This window comes from Trichomycterus rosablanca, chromosome 12, assembly GCF_030014385.1.
Source record: "Trichomycterus rosablanca isolate fTriRos1 chromosome 12, fTriRos1.hap1, whole genome shotgun sequence".
Taxonomy (NCBI): Eukaryota; Metazoa; Chordata; class Actinopteri; order Siluriformes; family Trichomycteridae; genus Trichomycterus; species Trichomycterus rosablanca.
In genome coordinates this window covers 1,068,089-1,089,619 of record NC_085999.1, presented here as the reverse complement: position 1 = coordinate 1,089,619, position 21,531 = coordinate 1,068,089, and the positions used below count along the sequence as shown (strand labels likewise).

At 43.3% G+C, this 21,531-nt stretch overlaps 1 protein-coding gene across 7 annotated transcripts in view; it reads right to left on the bottom strand.

Annotated features, from left to right (window-relative positions):
- The window catches only part of tns1b (tensin 1b), a 237,564-nt gene that overhangs the window by 164,587 nt on the left and 51,446 nt on the right, over positions 1-21,531 (bottom strand). For 2 of the 7 annotated variants that reach the window (XM_063006570.1, XM_063006571.1), the window contains exon 1: positions 15,997-16,392. The exons of the other annotated variants lie outside the window; for them this stretch is intronic. In XM_063006570.1, coding sequence (XP_062862640.1) covers positions 15,997-16,080 — 84 coding nt within the window. In that variant the 5' untranslated portion in view covers positions 16,081-16,392. Of the gene's footprint in view, positions 1-15,996; positions 16,393-21,531 lie in introns of those variants that run through there. 7 annotated transcript variants of the gene reach the window in all.

Here is a 21,531-nt window from a genome sequence, read left to right as displayed (position 1 = left end):
GTTGGAGATTGATCTCCAGGAATGAGTAACAGCTCTGTCTTGCTGGGATTGAGTTTTAGATGATGAGCTGACATCCATTGTGAGATATCTCGCAGACATGCTGAGATGCGAGCTGAGACTTGTGTGTCTGAAGGAGGAAATGACAGAACGAGCTGAGTATCATCTGCATAGGAGTGGTAGGAGAAGCCATGGGAGGCTATGACCTTACCTGGAGAGCGGGTGTAGATAAAGAAAAGAAGTGGGCCAAGTACAGATCCCTGAGGAACACCGGTTGAGAGAGTGCATGGAGGGGATATAGATCCCCTCCATGACACTTGGTAAGAGCGCCCTTCCAGGTAGGAGGCATCCACTGCCATGCCGAACCGGTTACTCCAAGGTTGGAGAGAGTGGACAGGAGAATGCTGTGATTCACTGTGTCGAAGGCTGCAGAGACGTCAAGAAGAATGAGGACCGATGACAGTTTGGCTGCTTTGGCTGCGCGAAGCTTAGAATAAATCAAGTGATTTATTAAATAGCCACCGAGAAACATGTCAAAACATTCCATGAGCTCAGCGTGACGCAGGTATCATTTATTCCTGACAACCACCAGGATAATCAGCTCAGGCGTGTGCTTAATTACAGCTTTTATTTATTTACTTATGTAAAAAGCGGACGCTTTTATCCAAAACGACTTACAGAACTGTGACAGTGTATCGTCTAAGCAAATGAGGGTTAAGGGCCTTGCTCAAGGGCCCAACAGTGACAACCTGGCAGTGGTGGGGCTTGAACCAGCGACCTTTTGATTACTAGTCAAGTACCTTAACCACTAGGCTACGACTGCCCAAAACTTCACACAGAAAGGTCCACCAAGCCACCATGCCAGCAGTGTCACCTGTGCTGGATTTTGATGTTTGTGAGGTGTGAACCAGCAACCTTCTGATTACAAGTCCAGTATCTTAACCTCTAGGCTAGTGGAATTGCTAGTGGGTCTGTGTGGGTTTCCTCCGGACGTTCCAGTTTCCTCCTACAGTCCAAAGACATGCAGCTAGATTAACTGGAGATACTAAAGTGTGCGTGTCCTGTGATGGACTGGCGACCTGTCCGGGGTGTTTCCCAAGTGAATCAGACCCACTGTGACCCTGACCAGGTAATTCAGTAGTAAAACAGACAGTGAATGGATGAATGAAAAGATTTAAAGACGTTCTGGGTGCATTACTGGTTCCCAGTACATCTGAGACGCCCGCTCTTCCCACACGGCCAGGAACCGAAACCCTACACCTCAGATCTACAGAAATGCATCTCACACAGGAACTCACGCAGAACCTGCGCACTGTTTAAAAGCCAACGCTTCCGCTGTTTAAACCAGAGAATGCGCTGGTGCTTTGTGTTCTCCAGAAAGGCATTTCACCCCCGTCAAACGTTTAACGTTGTACAGAGAGTCGAAGCCAAGCCCTGAAAGAGCGCTCACCCTAAACCCACATCTGGATCCGATTACCTACAAACCGGCCCTACCCGACTGTCCGGGCCCTCGGCGTTTCCTAAATGTTTAGATAACTAATGCAGGTCATTTATTATTACACCAGCCCCAAAACCCAACACCTACTTCATCAAGTCCCAAATGCCCTCGTCCTAAATCCCCTCAGTTCTGTTCAATCAGTCCGGCCACAAATCCCCAAAATCTATAACCAAAATCCCACAGCACGACAACCCGGTCCAAACCCCCACAAATCTGCTCTATTATTACAGCCCCAAATCCCCATGATGCACCTTCATCACCCCACAATCCTACTCCCCCACACCGCTCCAAATCCTTCCAGTACTAGACTAAACTCACTGAGCACTTTATTAGGTACACCTGTCTGCTACATACTTTTATTGATCGTTGTATAAGCTACACCTACAATACAGATGAATACAGATTTTTGGGTATACAATTACTGACAGTTACCAGTCTGTTTAGCTGTACACTTTGTCAGCCCCCCCTCTACTCATATATCAATCAAAAGCAACCCCTACTGATCAGATATTATAGAGTAGTGGGTCATTCTCAGTACTGTAATGAGACCAACATGGCGATAACACCGTAGTGTGTGTTGTTCTGGTATGAGTGTAGCAGGTGCAGCAGTGTTGTTGGGATTTTTGTTGTCTTTCTTCAATAATTTCTGATCACATTTTATATTTTGTCAGTAGTTGAATACCAACAAGGTACATTTCTTTAGTCTTTAGCTTATAAAATAGTCTATGAATGCACTAGATAGGCGTACCCAATAAAGTGCTCAGTGAGTGTAGTACCAAAGTACTGAAACATCATAAAAAACCCTTTTACCCTAAACCCAAGGTCCACAACTATACACTAATCACATCTTAAACCATCACCCAAGCCTAACGTCCTTACAAACTGGCTTCATCTCTGTATTCCCAATGTAAAACGGTCCTAAAACATCATAACAACCCCATTACCTTAGTCCCAAGGTCCATGATCCAGTCTTACACCATAATGCCTCATAAACTGGCCTCATTTCAGTAGTCCCAAAGTCAACATCCCCATATAACAACACCATTACCTTAATCCCAAGGTCCATGATCCATAACTATACAAGTCACATCTTAAACCATCACCCAAACTGAAAGTCCTTACATTTTGATAGTCGCAAAGTCTAACAGTCCTAAAACATCCTAACAACCCCGTTACCTTAATCCCAAGGTCCATGATCCACAAGCTTAGCAGTCCAGGCTTACACCATTAGCCCTCCCAAACTGGCCCCATTTCTGTTGTTCTAAAGTCTAAAAGTCCTAAAACATCATAACAACCCTGTTACCTTCATCCCAAGGTCCATGATCCAGTCTTACACCATTAGCCCTCCCAAACTGGTCCCATTTCTGCAGTCCCAAAGCCTGAATCCTTTACCACAAATCCAAGATTCCAACAACCCTGATGTCTCACCCCAAACCTAAATACTTCACGCCTTCTTAACACCACCTAAGAACCCTAAAACTTTCACCAACCCTTCATGATCGCAACACTTTTTATCTCGGGCGTAAATCTACGTGATCCCACTCCACCACCACTCTGACCCCAAAAAGCCCCCCCCCTATAATCCCACTCCATTAGCCATGATCCAAAATCCTGTTTAAAAACCACACAACACTGCTGGATCATCTTAATCCCGAACCTCTGTCATTTCAGCTTCAAAATCCTTTACTGATCACAAAACTGCCATGATTTATTATTCATAAACAATGATTTAGTGAATAAATACATAATCACACTTGCTTTCTAACACAGCCTGTTATAAGACAGTTATAAGGCTTCGTAACAGCTTTATTTGCTCTCTCTCCTGAGATGGAAATGGAATGTGACCCTCGACCATGTGCTCATGTGCTTTTCATTTAGTTAAAAAAGCTCCCGCGGGTATCTGAGGTGCGTTTGGATCTCTGTAGAGGAAATGATTCGCTCCTTTAGATGCTCGCCAAAAAATCCGACTCCTTTCACAGTTCATCAGTCAGAGGGGGATTTGGCAGGTACTCCCGCGCCTCTGGTATCTAAGAGTCATACAAGGTCCAAACTCTCCGACAGTCCTAAAACATCATAACAACCCCGTTACCTTAATCCCAGGGTCCATGATCCACAAGCTTAAAATAATCAAACCTTAAACCATCAGATCGGGTCGGAGCTCAGAGTGACGTTTTATTACTGCGATGTTTATTTCCTCTCCTCACCAATAACTAAACAGAACAATCAGTGATACCGATGATGTGCTTCTGACTTTTCAGCAACAGTTTAGGGAAGGCCCTTTACTGTTCCAGTATGAGCGAGCTCTATACAGACATGAAGAGAAGCTTCAGCGTCCTGCACAGAGCCCTGAGCTCAGCCCCACTCAACGGAACATCAACTGATCCATGAGCGCCCAGCCATACACATGCTGGACACAAATTCCCACACACAGACACACTTTAAATCCCTCAGTGCAGCTATACATATACAGTGTATCACAAAAGTGAGTACACCCCTCACATTTCTGCAAATATTTTATTATATCTTTTCATGGGACAACACTATAGACATGAAACTTGGATATAACTTAGAGTAGTCAGTGTACAACTTGTATAGCAGTGTAGATTTACTGTCTTCTGAAAATAACTCAACACACAGCCATTAATGTCTAAATAGCTGCAACATAAGTGAGTACACCCCACAGTGAACATGTCCAAATTGTGCCCAAAGTGTCAATATTTTGTGTGACCACCATTATTATCCAGCACTGCCTTAACCCTCCTGGGCATGGAATTCACCAGAGCTGCACAGGTTGCTACTGGAATCCTCTTCCACTCCTCCATGATGACATTACGGAGCTGGTGGATGTTAGACACCTTGAACTCCTCCACCTTCCACTTGAGGATGCACCACAGGTGCTCAATTGGGTTTAGTCCATCACCTTTACCTTCAGCTTCCTCAGCAAGGCAGTTGTCATCTTGGAGGTTGTGTTTGGGGTCGTTATCCTGTTGGAAAACTGCCATGAGGCCCAGTTTTCGAAGGGAGGGGATCATGCTCTGTTTCAGAATGTCACAGTACATGTTGGAATACATGTTTCCCTCAATGAACCGCAGCTCCCCAGTGCCAGCAACACTCATGCAGCCCAAGACCATGATGCTACCACCACCATGCTTGACTGTAGGCAAGATACAGTTGTCTTGGTACTTCTCACCAGGGCGCCGCCACACATGTTGGACACCATCTGAGCCAAACGAGTTTATCTTGGTCTCGTCAGACCACAGGGCATTCCAGTAATCCATGTTCTTGGACTGCTTGTCTTCAGCAAACTGTTTGCTGGCTTTCTTGTGCGACAGCTTCCTTTTGGGATGACGACCATGCAGACCGAGTTGATGCAGTGTGCGGCGTATGGTCTGAGCACTGACAGGCTGACCTCCCACGTCTTCAACCTCTGCAGCAATGCTGGCAGCACTCATGTGTCTATTTTTTAAAGCCAACCTCTGGATATGACGCCGAACACGTGGACTCGACTTCTTTGGTCGACCCTGGCGAAGCCTGTTCCGAGTGGAACCTGTCCTGGAAAACCGCTGTATGACCTTGGCCACCATGCTGTAGCTCAGTTTCAGGGTGTTAGCAATCTTCTTATAGCCCAGGCCATCTTTGTGGAGAGCAACAATTCTATTTCTCACATCCTCAGAGAGTTCTTTGCCATGAGGTGCCATGTTGAATATCCAGTGGCCAGTATGAGAGAATTGTACCCAAAACACCAAATTTAACAGCCCTGCTCCCCATTTACACCTGGGACCTTGACACATGACACCAGGGAGGGACAACGACACATTTGGGCACAATTTGGACATGTTCACTGTGGGGTCTACTCACTTATGTTGCAGCTATTTAGACATTAATGGCTGTGTGTTGAGTTATTTTCAGAAGACAGTAAATCTACACTGCTATACAAGCTGTACACTGACTACTCTAAGTTATATCCAAGTTTCATATCTATAGTGTTGTCCCATGAAAAGATATAATGAAATATTTGCAGAAATGTGAGGGGTGTACTCACTTTTGTGATACACTGTACATAACCCTACGTATATCTACGGCGCCCATACATTGTCTAATCAACCGCATATGGACGTGACGAGGCGATACCCAAAATCCCAAAGAGGAGCAGATTTAACCCTTCGATGAGCCTCTATGAGCAGAATTTGCTCCTTGGACCAAATCAGTGCACTGGAAGAACAAAGGGAGCTCCTATGGGGGGCCTCGCTCCTCCCTCAGACCGTATAGGAGGTCCCACTTGGGGCCCAGGCACCCCCATAGTTTCGAAACTTAATTACAACCAGGTTTCGGGAATTCTTTCATCCTATGAATGATCCTACAGGTCATCTCTCCGAAGAATTCTTGGACACTCGGGGTCTGAACGCGGCATTAAAAAAACGAGCGCCTATCTTACCGAGAACACGCGTGTTCCATCTTTATTCTGGAATTAGAATTTTAAATATCAATACACGGAAATAATCAATTCTGGAAGTGGAATTCTGGAATCTTCTATTTTAAACAAGTACATACAAAGAATCTTTTCTGGAATTGGAATTCTGGAAACGTCCATTTCAAAGAATCAATCTTAAAACTGGTATTCTGGAATCTTTCATTTTGAACAAGAACATTAAAGAATCAATTCTGGAATATTCTATTAGAAGAATCTATTCTGAAATTTGTATTCTGGAATCTTCCATTTTAAACATTGAAAGAATCTTTACTGGAATCGTGAATCCGGAATCTTGCATGTAAAGAAATTGTTCTGGAATTTGAATCCCTAAATCTTTTATTTTTAACAGGTATATTTACAAATCCTATTCTAGAATTAGTATTCTGGAATCTTCTATTTTCAATAAGTAAATTTAAACCATTTATTTTTGGAACTGGAATTCTGGAATTGGAGTTCTGGAATTGTCCATTTTAAAGAATCTATTCTAGAACTGGAATCCATTTTACAGGTACATATAAATAATCTATTCTGGAATTGGAATCTCTGAATCTTTTATTTTTAACAGGTACATTTAAAAAAACTATTCTGAAATTGTAATTCTGGAATCTTTCATTTTAAACAGGTACATTTAAACCATGTATTTTTTGGAATTGCAATTCTAGAATTTTCAAATTAGCAGGTACATTTAAAAATCCTGTTCTAGAACTGGAATTCTAAACTGAATTAATTCTGGAATTGGAATCCCTGGGTCCTTTAATTCTGGGATCTTCTATTTTTAACAGGTACATTTAAACTATCTATTTCTGGAATTGGAATTCTGGAATCATTCATTTTAAAGAATCTATACTAGAACTGGAATTCTGAAATCCTAAAATTTTAACATGGTACATTGAAAGAATCTTTACTGGAACTGTAAACACTATTTTTGGAACTGGAATTCTGGAATCTTCATATCAAGAGGTACATTTAAACCATCTATTTTGGGAACTGGAATCTCTATTTAAAAAATCTATCACAGAAATGGAATTCTGCAATCCTAAATTTTAAACAAGGTACATTGTATTTTTTTTTTGTACTAGAACTGTGAATCCGGAATCTTTCTTTTTTTTTTTAAAAAGGTAAATGTAAAAAAATTATTCTGAAATTGGAATTCTGGAATCTTTTATTTTGAAGAAGTACATTAGGGAATCTATTCTAGAACTGGAATTCTGGAATCTTCATATCGACAAAAAATGAACAGGAATTCCAGAACCTTCTATTTTTTAGATGTACATATAAAGAATCTGTTCTGGAATTGGAATTCTGGAATATTGCATTTTAATGTAGAGCGGATGGAACAACTTTATTTGTATATAAACGCCTGACTTGTTTCCCAGCTGAGAGGTTTAAGGTCCTTGCTCAAGGGACCAACAGTGGCCAGGATTCAAACCCACAACCTTCTAGTTAGTAACCCACAGCTCCATCCACTAGAACTACCACCGTCCCAAATCTGTCCATAGACTTACAAAACCTCCACTCAGCCAATCAAACGCTGAGCATCAGTCCTCATACCTCAGAGCTTCAGAGCGTAATTAGAATCAGGCTTCAGGACCCTCGTACATTCCTGAATAACGCAGAGGGCTGGAGTTTCACCCCCCAAAATGCTCTGAATTATGACACAAAGTGGCATCAGATGTGGGCACGTCTGCTTCCAAGCAACGTCTTTAACTTAAAAGTGAGTGTTTAAGTTCTGGAACGTCCAGAAACACATGGGCATTCCATTCTGGAACCAGAATCTTTATCCACTTATAGAATCCGAGTCTTTGTTCAGAACTGTGAACGATTAGACCGCCTGTTCGGACGGTTCTGGAATCACAAACCTGGAATCTTTAATATTTGTAAGTGTAGAATTGATCCATTTTATTTTATCCACGTTGTCTATTCTAGAATCAGAATTCTAGTTCAGAAAACCCGAGGGCGCTTTGTGATCAGATTTATAAATTACGCCGCCTTGGAATTCTGGAATCTTCCATTTTAAAGAATTTATTCTGGAACTGGATTTCCAGAATCCTACAATTGAACAGGAACATGTAAACAATCTATTCTGGAACTGTAAATCTGGAATTAAAGAGTTCATTTTGAAATTAGAATTCTGGAATCTTCTGTTACACAAATACATTTAAAAAATCTATTCTGAAACTGGAATTCCGGAATCTTACATTAAAAGAATCTTTACTGAAATTGTAAATCCGAGATTTTTCCTTTTTTAACAGGTACGTGTACAAATTTATTCTGGAATTGAAATTCTGGAATCTTCTATTAAGAATCAATTCTGGAATTAGAATCCCTAAATCTAGATCTAAATTGTAACATTGACAAATTCGATTCAGGAACTGGAATTCCAAAAGCTTTGATTTTGAACAAGTACGTTTAAAGAATCTATTCTGATATTAGAATTCTTGAATCTTCTATTTTAAATACCATCTATTTTGCAATTCTATTTTGGAATCATATCCAAAACATCAACAGGTACATTTAAATAATCTACTCTGGAATTAGAATTCTGGAATATTAAATTCTATTGTATGTTTAATTTTAAATGGGCACATTTAAATATTTAATATTTTTTGGAATTGGAATTCTAGAAAATTCAATTTTTAACTGGTATATTTAAATAATCTTTTTTAGAAGTAAAAGTCCGTAAGCTTTTATTTTTTAACAGGTACATTTAAAGAATCTAATCAGGAATTAAAAACATGTCGTCTTTATTCCGGACAGTGAAGGTCTGTGTTCTGGAAATAAGTCCAGATTTTGTTCCTGCTGCTGTGTGTTTTTAGGAATATTTCATGTTTAATACAGCGTGTTTATTATTATTTTTCTGGATAATAAAAACGAAGCACGTTTCCTTACACAGAACAGAATTTTTTAAAACCCACTGTGACGATGACTGTCAGATTGTTGATTTTAAAAGCCGGTTTGCTCAGACTGACAACATTTGGCGTATAATTCACTACTAAAGACGACAGTAAACGACGCCCCCGACAGAGAGAGAATAAAAAAGCAGCAGAGAGTAATACCCCCCCCCCCCCCCCCCCCATTTACCCCAAGATCCCGAAATAATGGAAACCACACGGTGCACAACCACAGATCCCATAACGCTCTCCTGAAACCACTGCCAAGACTGGACTGAACCTCTGATGATGGACAGTAGCTGCTCAGAAGGAACGCAGATGCCTCCTCTACCCTCCCAACCGCCTCCAAACGGGCTGTGAGTCTGGGATCCGTTCTGGAGACGGAGGTGCCGCTCATGTTCCCAGACTGGTTTTCCCATCATGAGATGGCCAGCAGAGCCAAGCGCTGCCAAACCGAAAGCACAGAGCCAAGACCGGGGCCGCCATTCATCCATGAGCCTGGCGCTCGGGCACCTCGATTTTTAATATTCTTTAACTCATTGTCTGTTTAACTACCACTTCATCCTGGTCAGGGTCACGGTGGGTCTGATTCACCGGGTGAAAGACAGGAAACACCCGGACAGGTCGCCAGTCCATCACAGGGCACACACACACACTCACACACACACCTAGGTGGACTTTAGTATCTCCAGTTAATCTGCCTGCTCGTCTTTGGACTGTGGGAGGAAATTCTATTTTAATATACATTTGTTTTGGAAATGGGACGTCCAACAAGCTCACGGTCAGGTGTCCAAATACTTTTGACCATGTAGCGTATAACAGAGTATCTGAATCGCAGAAATAACACAAAACAACAGGGGCACATGCCAACCAGGACCTGTGTTTTCTCTTCACTGGGCGCCAGAGGGTTTGGGTCGCCCCCTCCTATATATATATATATATACAGGGGTTGGACAAAATAACTGAAACACCTGTCATTTTAGTGTGGGAGGTTTCATGGCTAAATTGGACCAGTCTGGTGGCCAATCTTCATTAATTGCACATTGCACCAGTAAGAGCAGAGTGTGAAGGTTCAATTAGCAGGGTAAGAGCACAGTTTTGCTCAAAATATTGCAATGCACACAACATTATGGGTGACATACCAGAGTTCAAAAGAGGACAAATTGTTGGTGCACGTCTTGCTGGCACATCTGTGACCAAGACAGCAAGTCTTTGTGATGTATCAAGAGCCACGGTATCCAGGTTAATGTCAGCATACCACCAAGAAGGACAAACCACATCCAACAGGATTAACTGTGGACGCAAGAGGAAGCTGTCTGAAAGGGATGTTCGGGTGCTAACCCGGATTGTATCCAAAAAACATAAAACCACGGCTGCCCAAATCACGGCAGAATTAAATGTGCACCTCGACTCTCCTGTTTCCACCAGAACTGTCCGCCGGGAGCTCCACAGGGTCAATATACACGGCCGGGCTGCTATAGCCAAACCTTTGGTCACTCGTGCCAATGCCAAACGTCGATTTCAATGGTGCAAGGAGCGCAAATCTTGGGCTGTGGACAATGTGAAACATGTATTGTTCTCTGATGAGTCCACCTTTACTGTTTTCCCCACATCCGGGAAACTTACGGTGTGGAGAAGCCCCAAAGAAGCGTACCACCCAGACTGTTGCATGCCCAGAGTGAAGCATGGGGGTGGATCAGTGATGGTTTGGGCTGCCATATCATGGCATTCCCTTGGCCCAATACTTGTGCTAGATGGGCGCGTCACTGCCAAGGACTACCGAACCATTCTGGAGGACCATGTGCATCCAATGGTTCAAACATTGTATCCTGAAGGCGGTGCCGTGTATCAGGATGACAATGCACCAATACACACAGCAAGACTGGTGAAAGATTGGTTTGATGAACATGAAAGTGAAGTTGAACATCTCCCATGGCCTGCACAGTCACCAGATCTAAATATTATTGAGCCACTTTGGGGTGTTTTGGAGAAGCGAGTCAGGAAACGTTTTCCTCCACCAGCATCACGTAGTGACCTGGCCACTATCCTGCAAGAAGAATGGCTTAAAATCCCTTTGACCACTGTGCAGGACTTGTATATGTCATTTCCAAGACGAATTGACGCTGTATTGGCCGCAAAAGGAGGCCCTACACCATACTAATAAATTATTCTGGTCTAAAACCAGGTTTCAGTTATTTTGTCCAACCCCTGTATATCAGACTATATGTTATATAAGGGACAGTGGGAATTTATCGTGTGAAAGACAATATATATATATATATATATATATATATGTATGTACAGTGTATCACAAAAGTGAGTACACCCCTCACATTTCTGCAAATATTTCATTATATCTTTTCATGGGACAACACTATAGACATGAAACTTGGATATAACTTAGAGTAGTCAGTGTACAGCTTGTACAGCAGTGTAGATTTACTGTCTCCTGAAAATAACTCAACACACAGCCATTAATGTCTAAATAGCTGCAACATAAGTGAGTACACCCCACAGTGAACATGTCCAAATTGTGCCCAAATGTGTCGTTGTCCCTCCCTGGTGTCATGTGTCAAGGTCCCAGGTGTAAATGGGGAGCAGGGCTGTTAAATTTGGTATTTTGGGTACAATTCTCTCATACTGGCCACTGGATGTGAGAAATAGAATTGTTGCTCTCCACAAAGATGGCCTGGGCTATAAGAAGATTGCTAACACCCTGAAACTGAGCTACAGCATGGTGGCCAAGGTCATACAGCGGTTTTCCAGGACAGGTTCCACTCGGAACAGGCTTCGCCAGGGTCGACCAAAGAAGTCGAGTCCACGTGTTCGGCGTCATATCCAGAGGTTGGCTTTAAAAAATAGACACACGAGTGCTGCCAGCATTGCTGCAGAGGTTGAAGACGTGGGAGGTCAGCCTGTCAGTGCTCAGACCATACGCCGCACACTGCATCAACTCGGTCTGCATGGTCGTCATCCCAGAAGGAAGCTGACGCACAAGAAAGCCCGCAAACAGTTTGCTGAAGACAAGCAGTCCAAGAACATGGATTACTGGAACGCCCTGTGGTCTGACGAGACCAAGATAAACTTGTTTGGCTCAGATGGTGTCCAGCATGTGTGGCGGCGCCCTGGTGAGAAGTACCAAGACAACTGTATCTTGCCTACAGTCAAGCATGGTGGTGGTAGCATCATAGTCTTGGGCTGCATGAGTGTTGCTGGCACTGGGGAGCTGCAGTTCATTGAGGGAAACATGAATTCCAACATGTACTGTGACATTCTGAAACAGAGCATGATCCCCTCCCTTCGAAAACTGCGCATCCTCAAGTGGAAGGTGGAGGAGTTCAAGGTGTCTAACATCCACCAGCTCCGTGATGTCATCATGGAGGAGTGGAAGAGGATTCCAGTAGCAACCTGTGCAGCTCTGGTGAATTCCATGCCCAGGAGGGTTAAGGCAGTGCTGGATAATAATGGTGGTCACACAAAATATTGACACTTTGGGCACAATGTTCACTGTGGGGTGTACTCACTTATGTTGCAGCTATTTAGACATTAATGGCTGTGTGTTGAGTTATTTTCAGAAGACAGTAAATCTACACTGCTGTACAAGCTGTACACTGACTACTCTAAGTTATATCCAAGTTTTATTTCTATAGTGTTGTCCCATGAAAAGATATAATGAAATATTTGCAGAAATGTGAGGGGTGTACTCACTTTTGTGATACATTGTATATATAAGCAACAAAGTGGCTTGGTGGGTAGCACTGTCGCCTCACAGCAAGAAGGTCCTGGGTTCGAATCCCAGATAGAGCAGTCCGGGTCCTTTCTGTGTGGAGTTTGCATGTTCTCCCCGTGTCTGTTTGGGTTTCCTTCGGACGCTCCAGTTTCCTCCCGCAGTACAAAGACCTGCAGCCAAGTTAATTGGGTATACTACAGTCCACCTAAGTGTGTGTGTGTGTGTGTGTGCCCTGTGATGTACTGGCGACCTGTCCAGGGTGTTTCCTGCCTTTTGCCCAGTGAATCAGACCCAGAATAAATGAAAGTCTAATTAACTAATTTATTCAATATAGCATTAATCAAGTATTTTGTGCGATACGTTATTAATGTGGATATATTATTTATACTGTATTTATACGTGTCTGTGTGGGCGTATTAACACATGACCGATGAATGAATGAATACCGAAAGGGGCACCAGCCAACATCTTGTCTATGCCACCTCGTCAGGCAGGACAAAAGAGCGGGTACAACGGTTCCGAGAAGAAAGGAGAGAAAGTGGTGCAGACGTGGGCTAATTAGAGAATGGGTTACGTTAGCCGGGTAGCGGCAGGGTCTACGGTGAGCGGTGAACCGTGGCGTGGTGGTAGCGTGGACCGGGGCTACCAACATAAATCACCCGCCAGAGCACGAGGCTTTAATGTAATCAAGGGGGAATGAATTATGGAACCCACTGTGTAGAATCTGAACACTATATGGATTAAAGTATCCGGACACCTTATAATGGACGGCTTGTTCTAAAACCACGGGCATTATTAAGGTGGCACCACAACCACTTTAATTTTAAGGTAGTGACAGCCTTTACTCTTTTGGGAAGGCTTTCCACAAAATTTCGGAGTGTGCCTGTGGGAATTTATCATGTAAAAAACAGTGAAACGATTCAATCTGATACGTGAGACCCCAAACTTCACCCCTTAATTACTTTATTCATTTTATTAAATGAGGCTCGACCTTGGCATCGGGGCACCACATGCTGACCTCTGTGCAGGAGGACTAAACCACGCCGGACCTGCACGTGTGTCCGGTATCGATCCGGACGAGTTAATGGATATTGATCGACCTGTTAAGTTCTGTGGCACTTTTGACAGGCGGGTCAATATCTGTTAGACGGAGCGCCAAAAAAGCCGGTCTTTAAGTAGCGCCCGCTCTCCGAGGAATTCAGAGTCACAGCTGAACTGCAGACGGGGGATTTTAATTTAATTTGTGCAGCGATACGCCCGTCAGTCCCCACTGTTCCAGATATCATCAACAAATCACGTTCCCCACCTCCATGTGCATGAGCCACATGTGTTTTCACTCTAAAAGCATTGGGACGCTCCTTCGAATTAATGAATTCATGTGTCTTAGCCACAACAGTTACTAACAGGTGTAATAAATCAATCATATAAAGGGAAGCTTTAGACTTTGCAGCAACAGTTTAGGGAAGGACCTTTCCAGTTTCTGTGCACAAAGCGAGCTCCATAAAGGCCTGATGTGTGAGTGCTACAGAGATGGTTGTCTGTCTAACAGGTTCTTCCATCTCTGCTTAAGACTTCCTTTGATCTTCCTGACCAAGGCTCTCCTTGCCAGTTTAGTCATAGCCAGTTCCTCTTTCGCCGCCGGAGACCCCGATGGTGTACAAGGAAAGTATATTCTCCTGACACGCCCTCCCTCCACCGACCCCTTCTTATTCGCCCGCATGGAGAGTCACAAGCTGATCTCCACGTTCCTCCACTTCTGTACAGGCGCCTCTGGCTTTAGTCCCGTCTTTTCCCGCACAGCAGACTAGTGGTTGATTGTGCCTGCTGTACCCCGGTCATCCTGTTAGGTAGGTTTGAGCCCCGCTGGACGCTGGGGGTCCAAACCCTCGATCAGAACCCCACAGAGACAGATGACGCTCTGCTTCTTAATCCACTCAATCAGTGACTGAACACTGAGCTTTGGATGAGAGTTCAGACTCTCCTGTCGTCAGGTCTCAAAAGGAGAACGCTAATTAATGAGCGGAGGTCAGGGGGGGTCAACGTGCCCCGTCAGGCCAAAGCAACTGACCAAAGAGAGGCAGCCAGGGGGAAGAGCAGCTTTACCTAAAATGCACTATCTAGGGGAAAAAGTATTAGGACGCCCCTTTGATTCTTTGAGTTCATGCGTTTCAGCCACAATAGTCGATACAAGGTGAAACATATAAAAAAAAGTCATGCTTCCAACTTTGCAGCAACAGTTTAGGGAAGGTCCTTTACCGTTCCAGAATAAGACCTCAGCCCCACTCAACACTGACTGATCAATCAGTGCCCAGCCACACAAATGCTGCCATATTTTAACATCTGAAGGACCTCCCCACATGTCTGGTTTTGAAATGAACAAATCTGGCAACGCTGGGTTTATTAAATTTGACACCTTTTGTATAAACCCTGTTTCCAGAAAAGTTGGGAAGTTCAGTAAAAGTCAGTAAAGAGAAGAATGTGAATGTGTGAAGTGTTTCATTCTCTTCAATCTTTACTTGATTTCCAGTGTTTTACTGATCAACTTCATTATAGTTTGTAAACAGAAACAGGTTTAGAATTTGCTGCCTGCATGAAAAGGATGCTCCAAAAAAGTCCGAACGGGGGCGTGTTCCCCCCTGTGTTCCCCCCTGTGTTCCCCCGTGTTCCATCAGCGTTCCTAAGCCTTCCTGGGAAAAGGATCATCTTTATGGCAGCACGAGTCTCTCTAAAATTCCAAAATACGGCTTAGCTGTGGGCACTGATGCCTCCTCATACCAACAGCGGTTTCTGTTCTTGCCCTACACAGACTGAGCTCTCTCCAGATTCCCTGAATCTTTCCACAATATCATGTACAGTAGACAGTCTTGCAGTGAGAAATGCTCTTTTTGGACTGATTGATTCTCTGATGAAGTTTGGAACACAGTGGTGAGCCATGAGACATTATTGCTTATGCAGACTGATCATGATTCCCTCACCTGGTACCAACTCACCTGCTCACTGTGGAACGCTGGAACTTGAATATTCTATCAACTTTGCCACTGTCACAACTTTTTAGTGCATTACAGGGAAAGTTGGTCATAATTCCAAAATATTAATTTACTATTTAAATAAAGGATGAAGAGAACTAATGTCCACAAACATCTTAACGACTCAAAGGACGTCTGGCAAAACATCCTGACGTCTTCCAAACGTCCACATATTCATGAAATCTGCTCTTTATGATGATCGAAAACCAAAAACTTGCACAACCTGCATTCACACAAACAAATTAAAAGTAATTTCTGCTCATTTTTGAGGTGGAGAGCAACTCCAAAACATCCAAACCCACTCTGTGCAGAATTAAGAAAGCATCCCCCCTGCAAAGAGGACCGATCTCAACTTCCATCCCCACAACCATCCCGTATCTTACCCAGAACATGCAGGACAGGCAGACCCAGGTACGAGAGCGTCCGGCCAGAGCCGCCGGCAGGCTGAGGGACACGGATGGCATCATGAGGTCACGCCGACTACGCCGGACCAGCACTGGATTCCAAACTCGCTCCTCCGGACCGACGCAGAATTTTTCAAGATTTTTCCACAGATTCCGGAGCAGGATTCCGGACTATTCCACAGATACAGGAGCAGGATTCCGGACTATTCCACAGACACAGGAGCAGGATTCCGGACTATTCCGCAGTCCCGGCTGCACAATCCCGGGCTAATCCGTACGCCGCTGAAAAAGCGCTGGAGAAATCCATGACACACCTAGAAGAGCTCAGATGAACCTCCGGTGCAGCTCCTCTCGCTCCGTCTCCTCTTTCATCCCTCCGTCTGACTTTCTTATTCGATCCGAGAACTTTCTTCTTCCCTCCCTCGCTCCCTCTCTTACCCCTCTCTCTTACCCCTCTCTCTTACCCTCTTCTCTGAGACTCACAAAGCTTTTTGGGTCAGGCAGCTCAGCTCCACAGGAGCAAGGGGGAGGTGACTTGCATGTGGCCCTTTATTTATCTCTCCCCTCCCTGTATTCCCCTCATAGCCCCTCCTCGGTCCTCCTCGTTCCCTCTCCAGCTTTCTTCTCTCTCCCTCTCTGTCCATTCTCATTTTCATTCACTGCCCCCCTCTCACATCGCCTCTCCTCTCCTCGCCTCCATCCCTTACCTCCCCCAATCCATTCGGGGCTTTTCTCAAAGCACGCTCGCTCACGTTTGTCCTGAACTTCTCCGTCTCCGTCCCTGCTCGGACCCGGAGCCCTCGAGTCTCGAGTGTCCGCCCGAGGACTCGTGAATCACTTCTGCAGCCCCGCTATTGTTTTTAGGTCCGTTAGCCCCCCATCAAAAGACCCCGACAGGCTGTAAAACGGGAATGACTTCATAAGGAACTCTATTCGTCAACCCTGAACTGGCAGCCGGTGAGAGGCAGAACGAGCGCTTCGGTAACCAAGGGTCCTAACTGACCGAACTTTAGATGCCGGACTATTGAGACGCTCCCTCATTATTCAGTCAGATTATCACTCAGAATTAAGGCGCCTCAGTAGGAGCGTTTTTTTTCTCTCCCAATTTTCTCCCCTAATCTAGTCGTGTCCAATTACACCTATTACATCCTCCACTGATTCAACCTTCCACCGTTGACTGAGGACACCTCTCAACTGACACACGCCCCCTCCGACACGTGCTCAGTTCAGACTGCATTTTTCATCTGCACGAGTCAAGTTCATATATACCGATCAACACTGTGCATGGAGAGACCCACCCTGATCAGCACTATTCCTCAGCCCTGTGCAGACGCCATCAATCAGCCAGCAGGGGTCGTAATTGCACCAGTTATGAGGACCCACGATCCGACTTTTTACCCCTAACCTTATGAACAACAGCCAGTCGATGTTCATGTAGCCGCCCAGCCCAGCCAGGTGGCAGAGCTGAGATTCGATGCGATGTATTCGAAAACCCAACTCTGGTGTGCTAGTGTATTTTACAGCTGCGCCACCTGAGCGGCCCAGTAGGATAAGCACAACACAGCAAAAGTGCGGCATGGCCACACCCCATAAGAATAACAGCAGCACAGCCGGGGCATAAGCGAGTTTGCCGCTTCTCATGTAAACGCGCCCTTAGGATCATTAATCTGTCAAGTTTGCCTGATACTTGCCAGATAAATAAAACTAATGTATATTGTGCTTCAGTTCTATCATTTCATTTTATTTTTATAGATTTAGCACTGTTTAGGGTCGCAGCAGGTCCTCGGAATCACTGGGCGCTCTGAAGTAACACCCCCCCCCGGACAGAACACACAACCCATCGCAGGGCCTCGGCCATCCTCATCACGTCTTCAGCCCTTCCATGATCGATGGCACTGCACGGAGATGGGAGATAATGGAGATCTGTGCGTGACTCTCCATGCACGATACGTATCTCCATATGAACATGCCAGGTGCAGGAAAAAAGAAGTGGTCGGTGCTGCACACGTGTGGGAGGGGGTGTGTGTTAGTCACGACCCTCCTCGATCAGGAGTGGAAGTCTAAATTGGGAAAATTGGGAATTGGATACAACTAAACTGGGAAGAAAATTGAAGGGACGGCGGTATTAATCTAAAAGCACAAATGTACAAGACAAATGGAATTAAAACCGTTTTATGTTAACTGTGGGACGAGCATCCGACCTAAAAATGACGTCATGATGTCCCTGTCTGACTTCATACCTTTCTTACCCCAAAAACAATCACATAAGATCAAAACCTAGCAACAGTGAGACGGGCGGCACACACACACACAGAAAGGTGAAGTGAAGATGTAATGTGCAGTGACAGAGAGAAATCAGGCTCTAGGCTTCACGCCGGAGTGAAACGGTCTGTGCCGGAAACCCGGCGGCTCTGACTGTAATAACCAGCGCTAATCAAATCCAGCACGAGTTCAGCAGAACTGATCGCACATCAGCGCCGATTCAAACCTCAGCACCGGTCATGTAAAGGAAACCCAGTACCAATCCAAACCCGGCAAAATCCAGCACAATATCCAGAACAAAATACAGCACAGCCATCAAAATCCAGAACAAAATCCAGCACAGCCATCAAAATCCAGAACAAAATCCAGCACAGCCATCAAAATCCAGAACAAAATCCAGCACAACCATCAAAATCCAGCACAAAATCCAGCACAACCATCAAAATCCAGCACAAAATCCAGCACAACCATCAAAATCCTGCACAACCATCAAAATCCAGAACAAAATCCAGCACAACCATCAAAATCCAGCACAAAATCCAGCACAACCATCAAAATCCAGCACAACCATCAAAATCCAGAACAAAATCCAGCACAACCATCAAAATCCAGCACAAAATCCAGCACAACCATCAAAATCCAGCACAACCATCAAAATCCAGCACAAAATCCAGCACAACCATCAAAATCCAGAACAAAATCCAGCACAACCATCAAAATCCAGAACAAAATCCAGCACAACCATCAAAATCCAGAACAAAATCCAGCACAACCATCAAAATCCAGAACAAAATCCAGCACAACCATCAAAATCCAGAACAAAATCCAGCACAACCATCAAAATCCAGAACAAAATCCAGCACAACCATCAAAATCCTGCACAACCATCAAAATCCAGCACAAAATCCAGCACAACCATCAAAATCCAGAACAAAATCCAGCACAACCATCAAAATCCAGCACAACCATTAAAATCTCCATATGAACCCGTCCGGTGCAGGTGAAAAGAAGCGGTCAGTACTGCACACATGTCAAAATTAAACAGCCCAGTCATTGGTAGGTGCACTTGTCAGTGTGCTCTCAGTGCAGGTCCCAAACCCAGATAGAAACAGGAGGGTTGTGGGAGTGGTCCTGTGGTGGTCCTGTGGGGGTCCTGACCATTGAAGAACAGCATGAAAGGGAGTAACAAAGCATGCGGAGAAACAGATGGACTACAGTCAGTAATTGTAGAACTACAAAGTGCTTCTATATGGTAAGTGGAGCTGATAAAATGGACAGTGAGTGTAGAAACGAGGAGGTGGTTTTAATGTTATGCCTGATCAGTGTAAGAGTGACGTCTGTATCTGGAAGCTCCGTGTTTATGTCAGCAGGATGATTCCAGGCCTCGTTTGGTGGGTCCAAAAACTAAATGATCTGATGCTAATCTCTGTGGAGGATCATTTCCTTCTTTATTGTACGAACACTCATAAATCCGTCTGATTGGCTGATCTTATCTCCTACACATCATCCTCACATGCAAATCCACACGCTTACAAATCACACTCGATCCAGCCGGCGTTTATCTGCGTGCTGACGTGACCCTCGTACCATCTCCAGTTCAGTTTTATACAGGGGACGGTAAAGCATTTACCAATCTGTAACGTCGTTGTTTTTTCTTACGACACTTAGAAACAGGTTATGATAAGTAAATAAATTAATTAATTAAATGAATAAATAAATAAATAAATAAAAATAAGTGAATAAATAAATAGGTAAATAAATGAAAAAATAAGTAAAAATAAGTAAATAAATAAATAGGTAAATAAATAAATGAATAAATAAAAATAAGTGAATAAATAAGTAAATAAAAAATAAAAGATAAATAAGTAAATATATAAAAATAAGTAAATAAATGAATTAATAAATGAATATATAAAAATAAATAAATACATAAATAAGTAAATACATAAATAAGTAAATAAATTAATTAATGAGTTGATGAATAAATAAGCAAATAAAAAATAAATAAATAAATAAATACATGAGTAAAGAAGTAAATACATAAATGAAAAAATAAATAAATTTAAAAAGTAAATAAATAAATAAGTAAATAAAAATTATTAAATAAGTAAATAAATAACTGAAATAAAAAAATAAAAAATAAGTACATAAATAAATAAGTATATTAATAAACAAGTAAATAAATGAATAAATAAAAAAAATTAAAAATAGTAAATATGTAAATGAATAAATAAATTAAAAAAATAGAAAAATAAAAAAATAAGTAAATAAATAAAGGAATAAATAAATAAGGAATTAAATGAATAAATGAAAAAATAAATAAATAAAAAATAAGTAAATAAACAAATGAGTTAATGAATAAATGAATACATAAAAAATAAACAATTCAATAAATGAATAAATAAATAAATACATCTGTCTAATACTACATCTTATACATCTGTAACCTGTAAACTGAACCACTTGCACAAATTATATTATTATTATTTATGTATTTATTATTGGAACCGTTTGAGAGTTTTCTTCCTTTAAACTGTCTAACATTGAAGCACCTCAGTAACGTCTCCTGACTTACCGTCTGGTTTTTGGACGCCGTCAGAGGGAAGAAACAGAAGAAAATAAACTTCCACCAGTTGGAGAGCAAAGCAAAGCACCAGCGTAAACCCGCCATGCCCTCCCACGCCCAGCGATCCAAACGCCTTTATACAGATTCACCGCCGCCACCGCCGCTGTGCCAACAACAAGTCCAGCATCCGCAGAACTAATCACATAATGGACGGAGCGCCGCTCCCCACGGTACGAGGAACCCCCCTGAGGAGGAGCGGCAGGAGGTGCTCAAGGGTAACGACTGCAGCTCTTAAGCATCCCGACCAGGGTTCCTGCTGCAGCGTCGGGGGGGGTGGACGAGGGACAGAGGGTGATGAAGGAGACGGGGACAAATTAAGACTCCAGGACCGAGATACACATCATATAGTTACACACCGGGGCGGGGCAATACGGAATAAATGATCCCAAATAGTTTAGGGATGTTAGTACCTCCATCACACTGATTATCTGTTACACCTCTGAGTCTAGTAAAGTCAAAATGTCCTCCGATATCATGATGCCGTATTATTTATCCAGGTGCCCGACTGGCTGATAGCACTGCTGAGATTCAAACCCAACACACAAACCTCTCGTGGCTTTACCCCATTCCATGATATTTTTATTGTGTCTGTAAGAATTTGTGACAACTCATTCATTCATTCATTC